Here is a 21,060-nt window from a genome sequence, read left to right on the forward strand (position 1 = left end):
TCTGGTGTTGAGTGGTAGACTTTTTAAATATATTTCGGATACTAACTCTTTATCAGATACGTCATTTGCACATATCTTTTCCCGTTTGTTAGCTTGTCTTTTAGTTTGGTTCATTGTTTCCTTCACTGTGCAGAAGCTTTTTATTTTGATGTAGTCCCAATAGCTTGTTTTTGCTTTTGTTTCCCCTGCCTCAGGAGACATAGTTAGAAAATGTTGCTACAGCTGATGTCAGAAAAATTATTGCCTGGGCTCTCTTCTAGGATTTTTGTGGTTTCAGGTCTCACATTTAGGTCCTTAATCCATTTTGAGTTTATTTTTGAGTATGGTGTAAGAAAGTGGTCCAGATTCATTCTTTTGCATGTAGCTGTCCAGTTTTCCCAACACCATTTGTTGAAGAGACTGTCTTTTTCCCATTGCATATTCTTGCCTCTTTTGTCAAAGATTAATTGACCATATAATCATGGGTTTGTTTCTGGGCTTCGTACCCTGTTCTATTGATCTATGTGTCTGTTTTTGTGCCAGTACCGTACTGTTTTGATTGCTACAGCTTTGTAGTATAACTTGAAATCTGGAATTGTGATACCTCCAGCTTTGTTTTTCTTTTTCTAGTTTGTTTTAGCTACTGTGGGTCTTTTTGTGTTCCATACAAATTTAAGGACTATTTTTTTATTTCTGTGAAAAATGCTGTTGGTATTTTGTTAGGCATTGTATTAAATCTGTAGATTGCTTTTGGGTACTACAGACATTTTAACAGTTCTTCCAATCCATGATCATGGAATATCTTTCCATTTGTTTGTGTTGTCTTGACTGTCTTTCATCAGTGTTTTCTAGTTTTCAGACTACAGGTCTTTCACCTCCTTGGTTAAGTTTATTCCTAGGCATTTCATTAATTTTGGTGCAATTGTAAATGAGATTGTTTTCTTAATTTCTCTTTCTATTGCTTCATTATTAGTGTATAGGAATGCAATGAATTTCTGTACATTGATTTTATAGCCTGTGCCCTTACCGAATTCATTTACCAGTCCTAGTAGTTTTTTGGTGGAGTCTTCAGGGTTTTCTATGTAGATTATCATGACATCTGCAAATAATGAAAGTTTTACTTCTTTCTTACCAATTTGGATGCCTTTTATTCCCTTTTTCTTTTTTGAGTGCTGTGGCTAGGACTTCCAGTAATATGTTGGATGAAAGTGGTGAGAGCAGACATCATTGTCTTGTTCCTGACCTTAGCGGGAAAGCGTTCAGTTTTTCCCCATTGAATATGATTGATGTTAGCTGTGGGTTCAATACATTTTAAAAGATTGAAATCATACAAAGTTTGTTCCCTGACCAGAAAAGAATCGAATTAGGGATCCACAAAAGTCCAGAATTCTGGGTAAACCTCAAATACTGGGAAATTAAGCAACACACTTCCAAGTAGCCCCTGGGTCAAAGAAGAAAACACAAGGGAAGTTAAAATATTTTTTTCAATTGATTGAGAATGAAAACACAATATAACAAAGGGATGTATGGGACTTATGGGATGTATTAAAAAAGACCTACGGGGGAAATTTTTACTTTAAATGCCTATATGAGAAAAGAATAAATGCCTCCAATCAATAACCTAAGCTTCCTTCTTAAGAAACTGTAAGCAGGAGGAGGTAAGTAGTAAAGATTAGAGCAGAAATCAATGTAGTAGAATAGAGAAAATAGAGAAAAGTCAATGAAACCCAAAAAGTTCGATTTTTGGTAATACTAGTAAAATTGGCAAATTCTTTGCAAGTCCGACAAATAAAAGAGAAGATACAAACTACCAAAAATCAGGAACAAAGAATAGACATCACTACCAATCCTAAAACAAACGAAGAGGATGATATGGTAATATAATGCATAACTTTCTTTTTTTTTTTTAAAGATTTTATTTATTTATTCGACAGAGATAGAGACAGCCAGTGAGAGAGGGAACACAAGAAGGGGGAGTGGGAGAGGAAGAAGCAGGCTCATAGCAGAGGAGCCCGATGTGGGGCTCGATCCCATAACGCCAGGATCACGCCCTGAGCCCAAGGCAGACGCTTAACCGCTGTGCCGCCCAGGCGCCCCCAATGCATAACTTTCTGCCAGTTGGAAGATGTAGATACAATGGACACATTCCTAGACAGACACAAACTGCCAAACTGAAGAAAAAAAATAGAGCCTGTGGATAGACCTATTAGAAATAAAGAAATTGAACATTCACGTCCATCGCAGCTTTATTCCCATTTGCCATAAAGTGGAAGTAACTCAAGCATTCACTAACAAAATGAACGGATAAGCAAGATGTGGCATATACATGCATCGTTCAGCCTTGCAGTAGAGGACGTTCTGATACACGCTACAACGTGGGTGAAACTTGAGGACGTTATGCTAAGTGAAATAAGTCAGTGATAAAAAGACATTTCTATGAGGTGCTAGAGTAGTCGAAGTCATAGGGATGGAGAGTGAAATGGTAGTTTCCAGAGGCCAGGAGAGGGAAGAAGGGGTGTTGTTTAATGGGTTTCAATTTTTTACAAGACAAAAAAAGTTTTGGAGTTTGGTTGCATAGCAATGTCAATATACTTAACACTACTGAATTGTGCACTGAAAAATGGTTAAGGTGGTAAGTTTTATGTTATGTATATTTTAGCGCAATTTAAAAAAAAAGAAAGAAAAAAGAAGCCTGCTTGGACAGCACAAGACTTCAACACTTGTCACTCTGTATCTGTGTCCCCCCAAAATTTTTCAGAAGAGAGAAGTAAAGAAATTGAATTAGCAAGTAAGGATATTCCCACAGAGAAAAAGTCCAGAACGGCTGATTTTTACTGGTAAGTTGTATCAAATATTTAAAGAAGAAATAATACAAATCCTTCACAACCTTGTTCCAAAAATAGAGGAGGAGGGAACACTTCTCAGTTCATTCTATGGGGCTACTGTTAGCAAAATGAGACAAAGACCTCACAGAAAAAGAAAACTGCAGACCATTTTTCCTTGTGAACATAGATACAAAAATTCTTAACAAAATAGTAACAAGTTAAATTTAGCAATATATAAAAAGGATTATAGGTTATGACGAAGCGGGATTTATCCCTGGAATGTTAGGTTGATTTAACATTCACCTCTATAGAGCATATTCCTGGAAGTGGAATTTCTGGATTTTAGGGTAAAAAGATTTGTAGATAAAGCTAGACTGCTTTCCAAAGTGGTCGTATAATCAGCAGCGTGGGAGAGTTCCTACAGGTATTAGGCAACGTTTGGTATCAGCAGACTTTTTAGCTTTCTGCTATTGGGTGAGTATAATAGTATTTTATTCTGGTTTTATTTTGTATTTGCCTGAATTGTAATGAAGGTGCGCTTTTTATCTATGTATCGGTCATTCCAATGTTGTGTGTGCGTGTGTGCGTGTGAAATGCCTGCCGGAGCTGATGCCGAGCAAGCACAGATCACCTGTTAACTGAGAGTTTGCTGTGTGCCAGGCACTGTTCTAAGTGCTGGGTATAGAGTCACTCTAACATCACAACAGCTCTGGAAGGTAGGTACTATTAGCTGTATCGATGTCTATTTTCTCTTTTGTGATGATGATAACATGACTTCACTCTTTTAATCTATCAATGTGGTGAACCCTGTTGCTTGATTTTCATTATGTTGCGTTGGCCTCAAAATCAAAGGCTAAATCCTACTTGTAGATGAAATATTATCCTTTCTATGTAGCGCAAATTCAATTTGTTAATATTTTGTTAACATTTTTTAAAAACCTGTGTTCAAAGGGGTGCCTGGGTGACTCATTCGGTTGAGCCTCAGACTCTTGGTTTTGGCTTAGGTCATGATCTCAGGGTTGTGGGATTGAGCCCCTAGGGGGGCTCCCTGCTCAGCAGGAAGTCTGCTTCTCTCCCTCTGCCCCTCCCCCCACTCATGCTCTCTAAAATAAATAAATAAATCTTAAAAAAAAAAAATCTATGTCCCTGAATGAGACTAATCTGTAATATTCCTTTCTTACGATGTTCTTGTTAGGTTTTGCTATCAATGTTATTTTTAGTCTTCAACTCATTTTCTTCTACTGGTTTGGAAGTAACAGCCTCTAGTTCTACAGTTTTCATTGTTACATTATTTATGGCTTGGATTGTGTTCCCCCACCCCCCGATTACACTGAAGTCTTAACCCCTGGGACCTGTGAACGTGACCTGATTTGTGAATGGATCTTGGAGATGTCATCAAGTTGAGATGAGGTCATTAGAGGGGGTGCTAATCCAGTACAACTGGTGTCCTTTCAAGGAGGAGAGACAGAAAGTCACAGGAGGGAGACGGCCGCGTGAAGGCAGAGGTGAGATCAGAGGAGTGCTACTGCAAGCCTGGGGCTGCCCAAGGAAAGACTGAAGGAAAGAGCCTTCAGAGGGCGCTTGGCTCAGCCAACACCATGATTTGGGATTTCCAGCCTTCGGAACTGAGAAAATAAATTTCCGATGTTTCAAGCCAGTCAGTATGGGGTAGCTGTTATGGCAGCCCTTCCAGTCTAATACATCCTAGAAATCACAGCCTGCATAACTAATGTACCTGTGAAGTCCCAAGAGCCCTCCCCCTCTCCTGGACAAATAAGGAGCACAAGGAAACTGCAGACCAGAACTTTTCATCCCTTCCCCCTTATCCAACTCACATGCTTTTATTGTCTAATACCTTAAGTTAATCCCCTTTTCCCCCACTAGAAATTTTCATTACTGTTTTATACTGTCCATGCTCATTTCATTGAACCGCATTCTCCACTTCCCTTGTTCCACCAACTTTCTGGCATCACCGATCTTTTTTTCCAGGACCATCGTCTTTCTGCCGGAAGCACATTCTCAGAGATCCTGGCGTGAGAACCTGCTGGTGACAACTTCTCGAAGGTTTCGTTGGGTTTTCACTGGGTGCAGAATTCGATTTATGATGGCGATTGTGTTCATTAGATACGTTGAAAATACCAGTCCACTGTCTTCTGCCTCCCATTCTCGCTGTGGAAAGACCGCTAGCGTCTGTTAGAGGTCAGTCTAACCGCCGTGCTTTTAAAGGTATCTTGTCTTTTTTTCTCTGGCTGCTTGCGGTTTTTCTCTTTACCTTTGTTCCTCTGCAATTTCACTATCATGCATCTACTTGGAGGTTTATTTTCCTCCCTCCCTCTCTTCCTTCCTTCCATTTTATTGAGATATCACTGACATATAGCACTGTATATATTTAAGTGTACAGCCTAATGACTTGGCATTCCTACATGCTATAAAATGGCTTCCACAATAAGTTTACCTAACATCCGTCGTTTCATATAGTTACAAAATTTTTTTCTTTGTGATGAGACCTTCTAGGATTTACTCTCTTAGCAGATTTAAAAAATTTTTATCTTGGGGTTCCATAGATCTTTTCGATCTATAGATGAATGTGTTTCTTCAGCTCTGGAAGATTCCTAGTGATTTTCTCCTGAACGTTTCCTCCACCTCATCTTCTCTTTCCTTTCTTTCTAAGGCCTTAATCAAATGTATGTCAGATTTCTCATTATATCCCCCTTGTGTCTTCCTCTCTCTTTATCTACTACTCCATGTTTCACACTGGATAGTTTATTCTAATTTATCTCTAATATATTATATATCATGTTGTATTTAATTTAGGTGTATAATTAGATATAATCTTATATCTAAAACCTCCCTAGTTTATCAGTTTATCACTTCTTCCTCTGTTTTATCCAATCTGCTGTTAAACACCGTTACTATTTAACATTTGCTATTTTAGTATTTATTAATAAAAGTTCTGCTTCTTTTTCAAGTTTGCTATGACAAATTTCATAGTTTGCTACAGTATAATGTTTTCAATAATATACCTGTTCCCTGCAGATGTTATTAGTTTGTCATTTGTTTCTTTAAGCATGGACATTTTGGTGATATTTTAGTCTGAACAGAGTGCTGCTGTGTTTGTGTTTTCTGTGGGCTCTGCTGGGTTTCATTACGTAGCATTTCCTTGTGTTTCGGCTAATCTTGCATCGCTTGCCTTCTTTCCCTTTGCAAAGTTATTTGTAGGGATAACCAGGGCCTGGCACAGGTCTACCCGTCCCTGAGATGCTTCGGGGTCCTTCAGTCGAGTTCCTGGATGCCTTACCAGTTGGCTACCACTTTAAACTATTTCACAATTTAAGATTTCTTTTTTTTTTTTTAAAGATTTTATTTATTTATTCGACAGAGAGAGAGACAGCCAGCGAGAGAGGGAACACAAGCAGGGGGAGGGGAGAGGAAGAAGCAGGCTCATAGCAGAGGAGCCTGATGTGGGGCTCGAACCCAGAACGCTGGGATCACACCATGAGCCGAAGGCAGACGCTTAACCGCTGTGCCACCCAGGCGCCCCACAATTTAAGATTTCTTAACCAGCTCAGGCTGTGAGTATTGGAGTATAAATCCACTTGACGGCCAGTCTGGGGCCAAAAGTCTCCCGGTTTTGGGGAAAGCGGAATAGGTTTAGACTAGCTTTGCACTGACGTTGATAATGTATCTCTTTAGAAATCCAAGCTTACTGTGAAGAGGTCCCCTTGGATGGGCTCTGAGCCTTGACCAATGCTTCCCCTCCCCCCAGCAGACCCTGTGCAGAAGCCCAAGGGAACAGGAACCAAAAATGCTTTGGGGCATAAGTGCTATAGTGTCCAATGGTTCACTAATCTCTCTGGTTACAGGTGCTTCTTCAATAACTGGCCTAGAAACACCCCACTGTTGTTTTGGCACTTCAGGTTTTTTTAATTTTTTTTCTTCAGGAGATGTAAAAAATATTTGAACTGGCCGTGGCAGGGGGGATGGGGTGGGGCAGGGTGGGAGGGAGAGGTGTTGATCTGAATGACAGCTGCTTTGATTGATTGGAAAATGGAAGCTCAATGACAGTATTTTTAGTCTCTCACACCCTCAAACATGTCCATGGTCTCTCCAGAACATAAGGAAATTGGAGTGCGTAAATACTTGTGAAGGACTATACACTAGTATACAGTTCTAGCATATGGTATATATGCAGAGAAAATGAACTTTGTTTAGATTTTTTACCTAATTCCAGGTGTTTAAGAATATGGTTCAAGTCTTTACTAAACATCTGCTTGCATGTCTCAAGGCTGTATGTTTTCACAAATCTAAATGTGACAGGCTCCTTGCTCAGCGGGGAGTCTGCTTGTATCCCTCTCCCTCTCCCTCTGCCCGCCCCCAAATAAATAAAGTAATCTTTTAAATGGTTTAAAAAAATCAAGAGTAAGACTACTATGAAGACTCAACATTTTTAAACCCAAATTATAAAATATAAAAATGTAAGGGTCCTGTTACTGTCCTCAGTTTACCTATTGTCAAGTTTAAACAATTAGGAGCAATTGGCAAGTGTCAGCTTTCTTAACAACGTGGCCACACATTTCAAAATTCAGTCTCTATTCTGTTTTATAGTATATGCTTTTCAAAGGTATAGTCCATCATACCAGAAAATATTTTCTTTTTCTTACTTATAAAACACATGCTCATGTCGTTCAATGTTAGAGTGTAAATACAGAATTGGTTGTTCTTTATTTTTTACTGGTGAAGTAAGAGTAATGAGGTAAGAGTAATGGCCTCAAAGTACATATCATAGAAAAGTTGTTTCCTCTCCCTGTGGTTTCCAATGGCGATGATGAAGTTGATGTAGGGGACTGAGTGAATGTCATGTGGGCATTTTCAGGGCCCAGGGTGGTGGTGTTCAGCAACAACAAGGGCTCCTTGTTGCCTCAGGTTGTGCAAGAAGCCGGACAGATTCTGCCCCTCTTGACTCTGTAGACTTTAGATGACCCACCTCAAATTCTAGAGGCTTGGGGTTCGGAATGCCCCTTGAGGAGCTGACTCAAGTCATCTTTCATGAGTCTTCCACATAATCTCAAAGGGGGACTCTCTTCAGAGTCAGCACAGCAGACGGGTGAAGGGAGTCATGTGTCCTCCAGGGGTGGCCTAGGATGGAATGTTGACTTCACCACTTACTGCCTTTGGAACTTGCACAAGCTCTCTAACGTCTCTGTATCTCAGTTTCCTCATTTGTTCCAGGAGAATAAGGACTATTTCCACTTCACAGATTTGCTGTGAGGAATAAATGAGATCATAAATGGAGAAAATTTAAATAGTCATCGGCATATAAAAATACTCAATAAATGTTTGATATTAATATTCAGACTTGAGAAATATTTTGCACAGGTTTGGATAACTCACCTGGGGAGAGTAATATTCTTGAGAGAGAGTTTTGAATATAGTTCAGAAATAATTAAATGCCTTCCTTGATTGAAATAGAAAGGCAATTAAGACAATGAAGCATTTTCCTCTGTGTTATCTAGGACATATTTTTCTCATTTTCCTTGTGTAATGGGAAAATTTGAAACACGCACAGAATGGTGACAAATTACTCATCCTGAGGTTAATTGTTCCCCAACAAATACATTTCAAGTAGGGAAGGTGGATAAGATTCCAGAGGCTGTAAAATCCAACTTTTGATAGCATGGTATTTGGGACTCAGGCAGGCCTAGGGTTCTGATATTGCCAACATAGGAGTTTTGGAAAAGTTCTTTAACCCCTCTGAGTCTCAGACTTCCTGTTAATAAATTAGGAGTAAAAATACCCAACTGCAATGGTGGTGTATTGGCGGGTTTGTAGGTGACGAGCTCTAGAGTGCTGTTACACAGTAGCTGAGCAAGAACCCACGGCTGGCTTTGCCACATGTTCCAGAGACTGAACGTAAGAGGGAGCAAATTGTTCACATGAAGTGAACCGATCAACCTTCTGCCTTGTGATTCTGACATAGTTTACGGCAGGGTCAGCCAACGATGGCTCATGGACCGAATTTGATCTACGGTTTTTGTGAACTTTCTTGTAAATAAAGTTTTATTGGAACACAGCCATACTCATTCATCATGTATAACCTGTGTTTTGTAGCTGCTTTCACACTAAGACGGCAGAGTGGAGTACTTGCTGCAGGGACTCTATGGCTCACGAATCCTAAAATATTGCCTATCAGGGTCTTTACAGAAAACATTTGCTGAGCCTTGCGCTCCAGCATTGAAATCTTGTCTTGGATTTTCTGATTCAGCCTGCAGAAGGGGGAAGAAAAGGAGCGAAAGACTGTGTGGGAGGTTTTTATGAGCTATGTCTGGAAATGGCTTCCATCAATGCCACCTCCATTTTGTAGACCAGAACTCAGCCCTATAGCCAAAGCTGCTGCTAGGGAAGCTGAGAGATTCAGTCTACCGGAGGCCCAGGAGGAAAACAGAGCAGTTCTCCACAGACTGGTGCTGCCCTAGAGTCTTCCATTCACTCGGTCCTCTCTGTTCCTCAAAACAGCTGTTAAGCACAGCCAAGTCATTACGGAGAAGTCATTTAAAAACTTAGGCACAGTCAGACGTAGCTGGATAATTACCTTAAACCTGAGGACCGACACAAAGTTTCCAAGCTCGAATTTTAGTTTGGGTTTATTGGTGACAACAGTGATTCCTAATTGTCATAGGCTGTTAAAAAAAAAAAAGGACAGAGGTGGGTTTGGTACTAAAATGACACCTTTAAGCTTTTCCTACACCGTAGGAATTCAGGAATGCTTTGAGGCAGTTTAAAGAAGAAAGAGAAAAGTGGTAGAAGAATTGAGACATTACACAGGACATAGTAATCTAGAAAGGCCACTTTCAAAAGAACCTACTTTACTGAACTCAGAACCACGTTGATATTTGAGTGGCAATTTAGTTTCTACAAAATGTTATCCAGCACATGTTATTATTTTTCATTTATGAATCTTTGGTTTTGTGCAGTTTTCCTTTTTCATTAACTTTGTAATTTGGTGTCACGGTTGTTCAAATGCTATCTGCCTGAAGAATGTGTCCCTAGTTTTATGCTCGTGCATATTTAAGTGAGATAGTAAAATGAGTTTAAATAAAGACACGAGAGATCCAGAAGAATTTTTCCTTTCTAAAAGGTATGTGTATATAACTCAATTTTGTAAGAGTCCACCCAACAGAGATAGCTCTCTTTTACAAAATATTTCAATTTGAATTAGGAAACTGTACCAGTCAGGACAGACTAGGTAAAGCTGCAATAACAAACAAGCCCAAGTCCTAGTGGCTTAAGCCACTTGCTTACATTAAATCTGTTGCATATTGCTAAAGAATTCTGTTCATTGTGGTCATGACAGCAGACCCACACTGATGGAGCTACCCTCAATAACCCCTGGTGGAGGGGAGTGAGTCCTCTGGGGGTTCTCTTACCTTTAAGTAAATGCTGTGCCTTGAGGAAGTCAGATGACCACAACTCACTTCAAGGAGAGGACTACAATCTTTTGGGGTGCCCAGACTAGAGAGAAAGTAGGAATTGGTTGACAGAAATAACGTCTGCATCTTTCTGTAAAGGGGTGCCCTGTGGCCTGGTTTCCACACTCTCTATTCCCCAGTAAAGTTGCAGACAGCTTTCTTAATTTCATAGGCAGCTGTGGCTCTTGGGTTAGGGCCAAACCCTGCTGCTGCTAGCCACATGGCATGGGCAAATCTAAGCCTCAGCTCCTCCTCTGTGAAATGGGGGAGAAATGTCATTTGCATGGTTCATTGAGAGGAATCAAGGCAATAACTGATGTGAAACCGCTTTGTCAACTGTAAATTATTATCCAAATGAAGGTAACAATATTGTTTCTGGCAATCAGTCATACCACCCTAAGGATAAAGAACAGAGAGTAACGATTCCACGCTACAGCACTTGTCACACAATCAATATTTTGTCATACAAGCTTCCTGAAAATTCACAAGAAATTTCCTTAGATAGTCTGATAATGAAACCTGAAAAGAATACTTCTTGAATAAAAAAGCAAATTTCCCCTCTTGGCTAGAAAGTGACAATGCATTTTACATGGCCCCAAATCTACATGGCCCATTTTTCTAAAAAATTTGAAGTGGAAGAAAAAAAGCACTATCTTGCCCAAGAAGCAGTTGTTTTAAGTTGGGATGAGCATGAAAAAATTGAAAATGTTTCCCAAAGTAGTGCTGAGGATAGAAGCACAAGAAGATTCTTATACTGTAGCCTCAACTCCTGCAAGGGCTGTCACTCGAATATCTCAGAATTCCGGCTTAGTAGAACTGGATGGCGTCCTGAAGGCGATCTTGTCTCATACTCTCATTTTCCAGATGAAGAAAGTAAAGTCTAGAAAAATTAAATAGGTTGCCCTAGGTCGTGTTCCTTAAATATAAGTTGGTTAGCCAAATTCTTCCCTTTCTGCATCCTGAAATTATGGGAGCGACCACACTGAAGGGAGTGATGTTTCTCTGTCCCCTCACACAGTCGTTAAGGAAATCTCTTTGAATCAGAGTCTATGGCCCACCCTTCACTGGGTATCTGCAGGCAGGCAAAGGGCCCCCCGAAATTCCTGGGGAGGTCCAGCAATGATTCTGAGATTCCTTTTCAGCACTTCTAAAATTCAGTTGTTTTGCCCATTTCAGGGTTTTCTAAATGATGTTTTGACCCACAGGAAATGTATGAATTGAGGTATAGGTTTCTAGTTGAATTAATTGTATTATCTAATTATTTAATTAGATATGGAAGTCTTTCACTCTGGGAGAAGAATTTTAACATTATCAAAGAAAAAGAAAGAAAGAAAGAGAAAGAAAGGAGGGAGGGAGGGAGGGAGGGAGGGAAGGGGGGAAGGAAGGAAGGAAGGAAGGAAGGAAGGAAGGAAAGATGTATTACCTTCGTAGGCATATTAGTCAGGAAAGGCTCAGTTAAGCTGCCATAAAAAAACCTCTGGGACTTACAGTAACAAAAGTTTATTTCACACGCATGTTAAATGTGCACTGTGCTTGGAGCGGTCTCTACTCCACCTTATCTTTGTGAAGAGTGGCAGGCTGAAAGAAACCCCATGTGGGGGTCCCCTGCAGATACAGCACGGTGAAGGGGATTTGGTGAATTGCACATTGGTTCTTAAAGCTTTTGTCTCTAAATAACACATAAAAAAATTACTGATGATTCCTCATTTATCAAAGCAAATCACAGGGTCACATCTAAAGGCAGAAGAATCAGGATCTCTACTCTTACTATGCACCTGGAAGAAGGAAAGCCATAATTTTGGTGAACATCTCTAATGGCTACCATTTTAGAGATAAAGAAGAAAAGAAAACAGAACAGACATGCCCCTCCCCAAACTGTCAAAAAGACACTGTCTCACCGTCAATATGACTCAAATCCCCAAAGATAATAAAATATCTGTCAGCTCTACAATAAAATCTTAACACATTAATTTGCTGCAGGTGAAGTTTCCTGAATTTGTTTCTTCATCTGCATACAAGAGTATTGCATAGAATGGGAAGCAGGTACAAATGAACTAAAATAAATTGGGGCTGGGATAAAGTTTCTGAAAATGCACTGTGGGCCAGCTACATGGAGAGACACATTTATGCCTTTTGTGAATTTTATCAGACTCTTTTCGTTTCTTTATGACATTACTATACTGGTCAATAGTCTTTCTAAAATAATTTGGTAGTAGGAAAGTTACAGCCTGCTCAGACAGAAAAGTTCATTTTCACTTAAACTGCTAATAGCAGTAATTATTTAATGAGTCACTCTAAAAGAGACCCTGAACCTCTAAAACTTAGCCTTTTGAGAAATGTCTGATGTCTGGAATATGTTTAAACAACCCTCATTTGTTTTTTATTTGGGTACAATCATTTGCTTAGATACATATTTTTAAACTTTTAGTGTATTACTAGCAACAAAGTGTTTCAAGTGGGGAAAACTCAAACTAGCTCAGAATGTCCCCAGAATTAAAAAATAGAGTTTTGTACTTTCCCGAACAATAAGCACTTTTATTGTCTTTCTTTAGATCTTTCTTGGTAAAAAGCTACAAAGCAGGAGGAAAGGGTGAGAGTCAAAGCCTGCTGATTTACTGTTTAATTATATCTTTCCCCCCTGCCCCTTAAAATTTTATAACAGAGCAGGGTTAACATTAACACCCCAACCACAATAAACTAAACATATTTTACTACATATTTTATGTCCAAGATGAAAATGAAGATATAATAATGAGATAATTTTATACAGAGGTATGGTGCATTCTCTGTGACTAGGGGTAAGTCAGTTTTGTGTTCTGTGCCTTAGTTTTTAAAATGATCATTAATAATTGTATGAATAGCCAACTTTTACTGAATATTGATTACAGTACAAGGGCTTATATAGAGTACCTTGCATTTTTTCCTCATTTAAGACAGCAAACCTACTTCTAAAAATGAGGAAATTGAGGATGACGTGACTTGACCAAAGTCGTGCAGCTCATTAGTAGTGGGACACACTTTTGGGATAAATCATTGTGGTAACATTTCAATCAAGGTAGCTGATAAGTGCAGTGTTTTTCTAGCCCAACTCTCTTGGAGAAAAAACATTATCTTGGCTGTGGTTCATTTATTCATAAATATATGAATGTCCACTCTGTGCCTGGTCCTGTCTTAAAGCCTGTGGATTTAGAGCTGAGTAAGACTGCAAGGCACAGAGGTTAAGAAAAGAGATTTTAAAAATCAGACCGACAGACTTGGGTTGAACTCTGCAACGCAACCTTAGACAGGAATTCTCTAGGCTCATCTGCAAACTGGGGAATTATACTGATGTTTACTCGGTGGTTTTCTGGGGAAATTAAGCGAGATAATGAATAAGTTGCTTAGCATAGCACATTGCATAAGATGCTCCATGGAGTACGTTCAGTTAATACCAAGTTTTATTGCTATTGTTGCTATATGCAAAAAATAGTCACTGGAGGTGAGCTCCTTGCTTAGGGAAAGGAAAGAGACACCTGGAAAAGATTTCCTGTCCAACGTGATATGAGCACCAGGGAAATCAGCGAAAGGCACAACTGACTGCCTAGACCGGGTTTGGAAAGGTTTCATGAAAGAGGTGAACTTTGCGCCGAGTGATTTTAAAGAGGGCGGAATTTCTCCAGATGGAGAAGGGTGTAGGCATTCCGGTCGTGTACAAAGGTTGCTCAGCAAGGTGTGTTTGGGGAATCTCAAGGCTCCAGCGAAGTGAAACGTTCTAGCGAGGGAAAGAGGAAGAAAAAGCGAATGGAAAACCATCCAGTACTGGGAATTTGGGGGCCTGGACCAGGAAAAGCTCTGCCTTGGGTGGCAGTGACGGGAGGGAAGCTGGGGGATCGCGAGGTGGCGCTGTGGCTCCACGTAAGGGAAGATCCGGGCGTCCGCGGGTTACCGCACGCCGGGGGCAGCCGCCGAGCGGCGGGGTAGGGCTGTGTCGGTGGCTTTGGCACCATCTTCATACAGCCACCAAATAATGACGGTGATAACGATAATAAAAACATAAGCAAATAACCCGGAAGCGGTCTCTTTTAGGGCACACGGCATCAATAATCAGAAACTGTCCGCGAGGAACAATTAAGAGCTCGGAACTGCCCAGCAGGGATCGTTGCGAGCGCGGTCCCGGTAATTTGTGGGCCCCAGCGGGAACCTGCCTCGCCTGCCCGGAGCCGAGCTGGGCGCTAACCCGCGGCCTCCGGGCCAGTCCCGCGCCCGGTAGGCGGCTCCCTGCTCCCTGCAGGCCGAAGGCTCAGCAGTTTCGGCTCCCGCCTTGGGGCGCTCAGTCTGCATTCCTGCCTCTGCCTTTCCTTTGACGGGCCCTGAGATTTGTGGGACTTTGCTGGGTTTCACCTGCACGCATGGACAAACGAACCACGTGTAAGCTCAGGCTCAGACACAGCGTACGGTGCTCTTGCACACATAGCATTTCTGCACACGCATGCTCACATAAATGAGACACACCTACACTTAACACATGCACACTCTTTACCCATGCTCACGTGTACTCAAGCTTGCTTCCGACAATCCTGCTGAAGCGCACCCGCGCACCCGCACCCAAGCGCGCGCTGTCACTCACTGGCACACTCTCCTACGTACTGCACCGGCCCACAAACATGCAGCCACTCTTCCTTTACACAAACATTTACACGCTCACATCACACTCTTCTCGCATCTCGGCGGCCAACAAAGACCTCGAAGGGTCGAACGGTGCGTAAATATCTAATGGATTGTGCTTCAAAGAAAATACAAGTGCGAACTTTTTGGGACCCAGGCGTCCCGAGCTCCTCTGCAAAACTTCCCCTTTCGTCTACATTTCCCCTAAGCAAAGAGGCCTATGTCTCCCTCTCTTCGCCTTCAAATCCGGGCAGGCCTCAGTTTCTTCCTTTTGAGTTTGCACTACTGAAGAGATTCTAATTTCTAAACAGCCGGGCATGCTCTTTTCTCGCATCCTGGAGACTCTTTCTGCAGCAGGAACGAGGGCCCTTCGCGGATCAGACTCCACGCAAGAGGGCTGGAGGACTGTGGGGAAGGGCCAAGGGTGGGGTATGGGTTGCGCCCCAGGACAGCCTCGGATCGGGAGATCCTTTCCGGCGGTGCCTCCAACTGTATTCTCTCGGCTCAGAAGACTTCTAGTTTTTAGCTGTCTATGGTGTCTATACGTGCCAAGGCCGTATGCTCTTCCTCTATTAAAGTGCATCCGCAGGTGTACAGATTTCTGCCCTCTGATGGGCGGCGCAGGCATCCCCGAAAAGTCGTGTTTAGTCTGTAACAATTCACGACTCTGCATGCGCCTGGAGCTCTAAGACCTCAGCTAGGACTGGGAGAAGCGGCTGACTGGAGGTCACAGAGCAAATGTGGCAGAGCCAAACCTGGCGCGCCCTGTCTGGGACTGCAGTGAAGGACGCGTGTCAGTATCTGCCCGCGGGGATGCGCATCCAGCCCACGCATTAGAACATTTCAGAACCGTTTCCCCCTCCTCTCTCCCTTCTGCTGCCTGCCCTCGGACAGCAACTTGCGCCCGTGTTCCTTTGTCATCCTGGACGCCCAGGGGCTCGAGAGCCACCGGGATCAGCGAACCCTGTGCGGAAGGCGGGGCGGGTGCGGGGCGGGGGAGCATCAAGGCAAACTCCAGAGATAATGCGCGGCGGCTGCGTGGTTTGGATCTTACGCTAAGGGCACAGACGGGAAATTTGGGCTCGGCGACTTTATTTGCAGTGAGGCGGTGGACAGGTTGTTTCATTTCAATTGCAAGGCGTCAGTTTCCTCACCTGTAAAATGGGGGCGATCTTACCTGACTTCTTTGCCTTGTGGGAATTCAGTGAGTTTATGCCCGTAAAGCCTTCAACAAATGGTATCTATTATTATCTGGGGACCGCCCCAGGGGAAACCCGAGCGAGTCCGCAGGCTCGATCTGGGAAAGATTTGTTCGAGCTTCTCGCCCCAAGCCCTTGTCCTAGCTGTCTGCGGGTGTCTTTGTTCCTCCCTAGACCTCAGTTTCCCTGCCTGTACTATGGGGAGAGGCGCGTTCCCAGGGACTGGAAATGTCAGTCAGCCTGGGCGAGCAAACCCGGCCGCCTCTGCAGCACTGGGGGTCTGAAAGCGGCTTCAGGGGCCGCAGGAATGCCCCCTTCCCTCTACCGCTTGCCAGAGAAAGCTGCGAGCAAGGAGGTGGGACAGACGGATTTCCGGTGGAAGCGTGGCCTGCTGCTCTTACACGTTCTCCAAGGGCAGAGGTAAAGGTCTCAGAGGGGCAGCCGCAGGGTTTCGCGCGCGGGTGGCGGGGCCACTCCCGCGGGCAGCCGGCTGCGGCTCGGGGGCCCTGCCGAGCTGCGCCCCGCTCGGGTCCTCACTCGCCCCGCGCCGCCGCCCAGCCCTAGGCTTCTTCCCCTCCTGCGGGCCGCGCTTTGGCCCCTGCCCGCCCCGGGCCGCGACTCCAGGCCGCCAGAGCGGCCGCCTGCGGAGGAACTTGAAGCCTTCGGCCTCCATCGTCCCCGCTTTCCCTGTCCCTTCTTCCCGGCACCGAAGGAGGCGTCTCTCCTTCGATCTCGCTCTAAGCGGTCTCTGACTAGCCGCCAAAGGAAGGGGGCATTTCCCCGGGCAGGCGGCCCTTCTGGGGGCGCGTCTTTGGAAGGGAAGCGGAGACGGAGGGAATTTTCTAAGTGACAGGTCCCAAGTCTGGCCTCCTGGGGGCGGACGAGCCGAGAAGATTCCCTCTTTCCCCGGGACATCCCGCTTGTTCGGCTGTATTTTTCTCGTTTCTGCTCCTTTTTGGGGGGCGGAGGGAAGCGTGTGTTCCCGCCCGCGCTTCCCGAAAGTTACTGAGGCAACTGATGCCCTTTGGGAAAGGATATTGATTTCCCTGTGACTTGGGAGGGTTGGGATGGCTAAGAGTGAGAAGGTTTCAAAGTTCGAGGTGGAGGGTGGTCTTGCTCACCGGCGGGCCTGAGCTTCCGCCAACGCTAGGAGACCCTGAGGCCTGGGTAGCCCCGTCCACTGTTGGGAGTAATGACGAGGGAGGGCGCGGACGCTAACCCTCACTTCGGAAGAAACTCTGAGAAGCTCAGCGGGACCCTTAACTTCAGGGGAAATATCAAGCCTTTCCAATGGCTTCTTCCACGTACAAATCCATTTCGCTGTATATTTTTCTTATGCACAGGGTTTCCCCCCCTTACTTTTTCCCTCCTTAATTCTGCAGGTCTGGACACGGCCTGGAAATCTGCATTTCCCCCATATGATTAGGCTGATGAGGGGAATTTGGGGATTACTTTTATCAGCCACCCTAAAGTCATATCACAGATACTCTATAAAGCCTGGACAATGCTATACATACAGTATTTTTCTTCACAGGAGAAGTGACTATAATATTTAAAAGATGACATTAGTCTCAGTACAGCTTTATAGTACCCCTCCACACACATGTTTGGCCTTCTGGAGGTGATGCTAAACCCACATGAGAGAAGATTGACAAGTGTTTAAGGAATTTTTCAAAGTTTAAAATTGCCATCGCTGGTTCACTATTCACCAGAGGAAATCCAACAAAAACTTACTACTCTGCTAGTCTGGGTGTTGTTCCCAGTTTTCTATCACCCTCTCTGTCTCTTTTCTGCTTCTCTTTAGCTTCCTTTCTACTTAAACATTTATTACTGGGTGAGAAAGCCAGTTTGAAAGCACGAGGATGCCCAGAAGAAAAGCTATGAATACGCTCTGCTTGATTAAAAGAAAGTCCTCACCCTCCCAGGTGAGGTATCTGCTGCTTCTGACAGCCAGGGAATTAGTCTCATCAAAATATTCCTGCCATCTTTTGTTTTTCCTCCTTGGATGGCCTGGCAGATGTGGAGATTGCCTCCCTCTTATTTGGTTTCTGGAGATTACCTACACTGGGGCAGGAATTGGGCTGCAGAAGTCTTCTTTCTCTGGGCCAATTTCCCTTTTGCAACAGGCAGCTTCAGGCCCCTCAACAAATACAGCATCTGCAGAGTGCTTCTTGATTCTGCCTGATCTCCTAGAAATCCATCTGTTGTGTGCTTCACACTGATCCTGGTCCTCATAGTGGCCGTGTCTCTCCTTTCTCTGGCACCTTTGCTGCTTCCCTTCGGCAGTGATCTGATCCCCATCACAGTGTGTGTTCCCCATCACTGGGGTATGTACTTCACCAGACTCAACTTGGAGCCCTGAATATAGTTCAGTGGAGAGTAAAATGGAGGCTCAGGCAATTAAGGAGAGGGAGGCTCGAGTTTTTTGCTATGGCTATCTGGGACTCACTGACAGAAGAGTAGCCTCTGCTTCCTGGTCCTCCTTGCTTGAAGGATCCCCTTAGAGAAGGCAGGGGATGGTCCAGGCAGGGGAAGGGATTGGCTTTGGAGACTCTTTGGGCCTTGGAGGTTAAGCTTGGAGCTTTGGGAAGTTTTCAGCAGGCTCGGTTTCAGTTATGCATTTAAATTCTATAGAGATGCAGAATGTCCAACTCCCCCTTTCCTCTCCCCACAAACCTATAATCCTTCCAATCTCTCCACTAGCATAACCATCCTGAACACGTGCTGTGTGCCAGGCACTCTGGTAGATGCTATGGGGATCCTGATGGTTCAGACAGATCTCTTCAAGAGTGTCTTGGTGGAGATCTCATTAATTATTAATTATTACCAGGGACAAGCACTCAGCACATTAGTGGTCCAGATTAAATGGTATGGGAGCTGGACAGGCTTTATGCAGAAAGATAAAGTAGTGTTTGAGGAGAGTGGCCATGTACTCACAAGCCTGAAACAGCCTTTTTTTCCTGGTTTAGGAATCAGGAAGTGGCTCTCACTTTCCTGCTCTGCCAAGAGCACAAAGAATAATTCTCGCCTGTCTCCATCCATTCAACATGGGCATGTGTACTGTTCTGTCACTGACCCCATGAGCTTCCTAAATCAAAGGGCCAAGGAAGGCCAGCAGAAAGGGGACCTGGATTTCTGGCAGAGAATTTCCCCCAAGGAGTCCTTAGCAGATTTGGCTGCAGTCAGGGAGTTCCTTTGAGGGCAATGAAACAGAAGTTCACCATGTGCTTATTAGAGGTTACAACCTGCTAAAAAATGATGGGGCACATTACTCAGAAACTTCCAGCTATTTTCTTTGCCAGCCACAAGCATATATAAAGAAAGGTCTGAGGTAGGAGACCATTTCTCCCTCCCTCTCTCCTACCCCCACCCCCCCACTTTCTTAATTCAATCTCTCTCTTTCAGGACAACTGGCAGGAGCAGATGTTGGGGAGGGTTTGCACAAGTCCCCAATTCTAACAGAAAGAATGAGGAAGAGAGAACTCCTACATTAAATAACCAACTAATCGGAGACGTTGTTGCTTTGGAAAAAACCACTTTAGGGCAGGGGTGAGGGGTTGGGAATTGAATCTGAATAAATTTAAAAATGCATCCCCATACAACTCCGTGACAGCATTCAGTCCACCGTTTACATATCCCGCGGATTACTCAAGATAGGTGAGCTTGTTGAGGATAGTGCCCAACACCGGCGGCCTCGAGACTAGCGTCTGAGCAAGAACCATTTCAGAAGCTAGACTACGGGCAGGGTGCAGGTCCCATACTCCCTGGGGAACACACAGGGCCTCGCTTGCCGGGGCCCAGGGTTCACGCACCTCTCCCGGCGTGGAGACAAGTGCCCTCCGCGATCTCCCGCCCCAACCTCGAGCACCCATTTTTCCACCCCACCACCCCCTCCTCAAAGCGAAGAGGTGGGCACCTGGGACGCGCGTCCTGCTTTTTCTGCCCGGACTCTCCCGTCTGCTCCACTTTTGCCCCCGACGTCCCAGAACAGCGGAGCAGGACGCAGCATCAGCCCTGGGAGGGCGCAGCCAGTGCACCGCGAGTGCGCTCAGGGCGTGGCGAGGATGCTAAATGGACCGCAACGACCAGGATGCAGACCCCAGCTCAAATCCCTGAGAACAATATCGCCCTTCCCTTCCGTCTGTTTCCCCTCTCCAGCCCGGCTCTGCCCAGCTCAGCCCAGCTCTTTCCCAGCATAGAAGCCGGTGTTCAGCGATCCTTCGCTCGCCACTTTGCGAGGAACTTTGGCTAGCTCCCCTGCGCCACCCGGAGAGGGATGTTAATGAGGGAGCGTGGCCCGGCGCTGCGAGCCAGCAGGCTCCTTGAGCCGCGATTGGCTACTGCGAGGCGGAAGGATGACGTTATGCAAATGAAGGGGCAGGCCTGTGAGGCGCGAACCCCGCCTCCTCCCTTTGGGGTTAGTGTGCCTGTGTTTAGCTCTGGGGAGAGTCAAACTGGATTCCATAGGGAAAGCCTGCAAATCACTTCTATTTTAGCAAGGAGAAAACAGAATCTCCATCCAGCAGGGTCCACCCCTCTCTCTTTCTCCCTCTCCTTTCTCTCTTTCTCTCTCTCTGTCTTTCCCTCCCCCCCCTTCCTCTTTCCCTCTCTCCCCCCTTCCCCCCACCCCACTCTCCCTCTCTGGTGTATCTGTCTACGGCAACCAGCGTCCTCCTCATCTATACGCACTGAAAGGAAAGAAACATCTTTGGTTGGGAGAGAAGGAGGAAAAAAAAAAGAGAGAGAGGAAAAAACTTGCCTGGTTGTGGAAAATGACACTTGAAGTAGCAAAGCCGGCAGCGCGAGTTGAGTCTATTGTTTCTTAAATTGCCATCAGGGCTTTTTTTTTTCTTCCTGCTTCTTCAAGTGAAGGGTACCTCTACAAAAGGAAACTCCAGCCCCTCCTGTCCTCCACCGGCCTGTGATCATTACAAAAAAAAAAAAAAA

At 44.4% G+C, this 21,060-nt stretch overlaps 1 protein-coding gene and 1 long non-coding RNA gene across 5 annotated transcripts in view; one reads left to right on the forward strand and one right to left on the reverse strand.

The window, feature by feature from the left end:
- Nucleotides 1-7,509: 7,509 nt before the first annotated feature.
- On the reverse strand, nucleotides 7,510-20,866 carry LOC103664534. Its single transcript, XR_569059.2, has 2 exons — nucleotides 20,030-20,866; nucleotides 7,510-8,066 (listed from the first exon to the last, which is right to left on the reverse strand). It is a non-coding gene; the product is annotated as an uncharacterized LOC103664534 (long non-coding RNA).
- EBF1 (EBF transcription factor 1) overlaps nucleotides 15,958-21,060 on the forward strand; it is a 389,762-nt gene continuing 384,659 nt past the window's right edge. For all 4 annotated transcript variants that reach the window (XM_040630353.1, XM_040630354.1, XM_040630355.1 and 1 more), the window contains exon 1: nucleotides 15,958-16,533. In XM_040630353.1, the coding sequence (XP_040486287.1) occupies nucleotides 16,342-16,533 (192 nt within the window). In that variant the 5' untranslated portion in view covers nucleotides 15,958-16,341. The remainder of the gene's footprint in view (nucleotides 16,534-21,060) is intronic.

The sequence above is a fragment of the Ursus maritimus genome, unplaced genomic scaffold, assembly GCF_017311325.1.
Source record: "Ursus maritimus isolate PB19 unplaced genomic scaffold, ASM1731132v1 scaffold_15, whole genome shotgun sequence".
NCBI classification, from domain to species: Eukaryota; Metazoa; Chordata; class Mammalia; order Carnivora; family Ursidae; genus Ursus; species Ursus maritimus.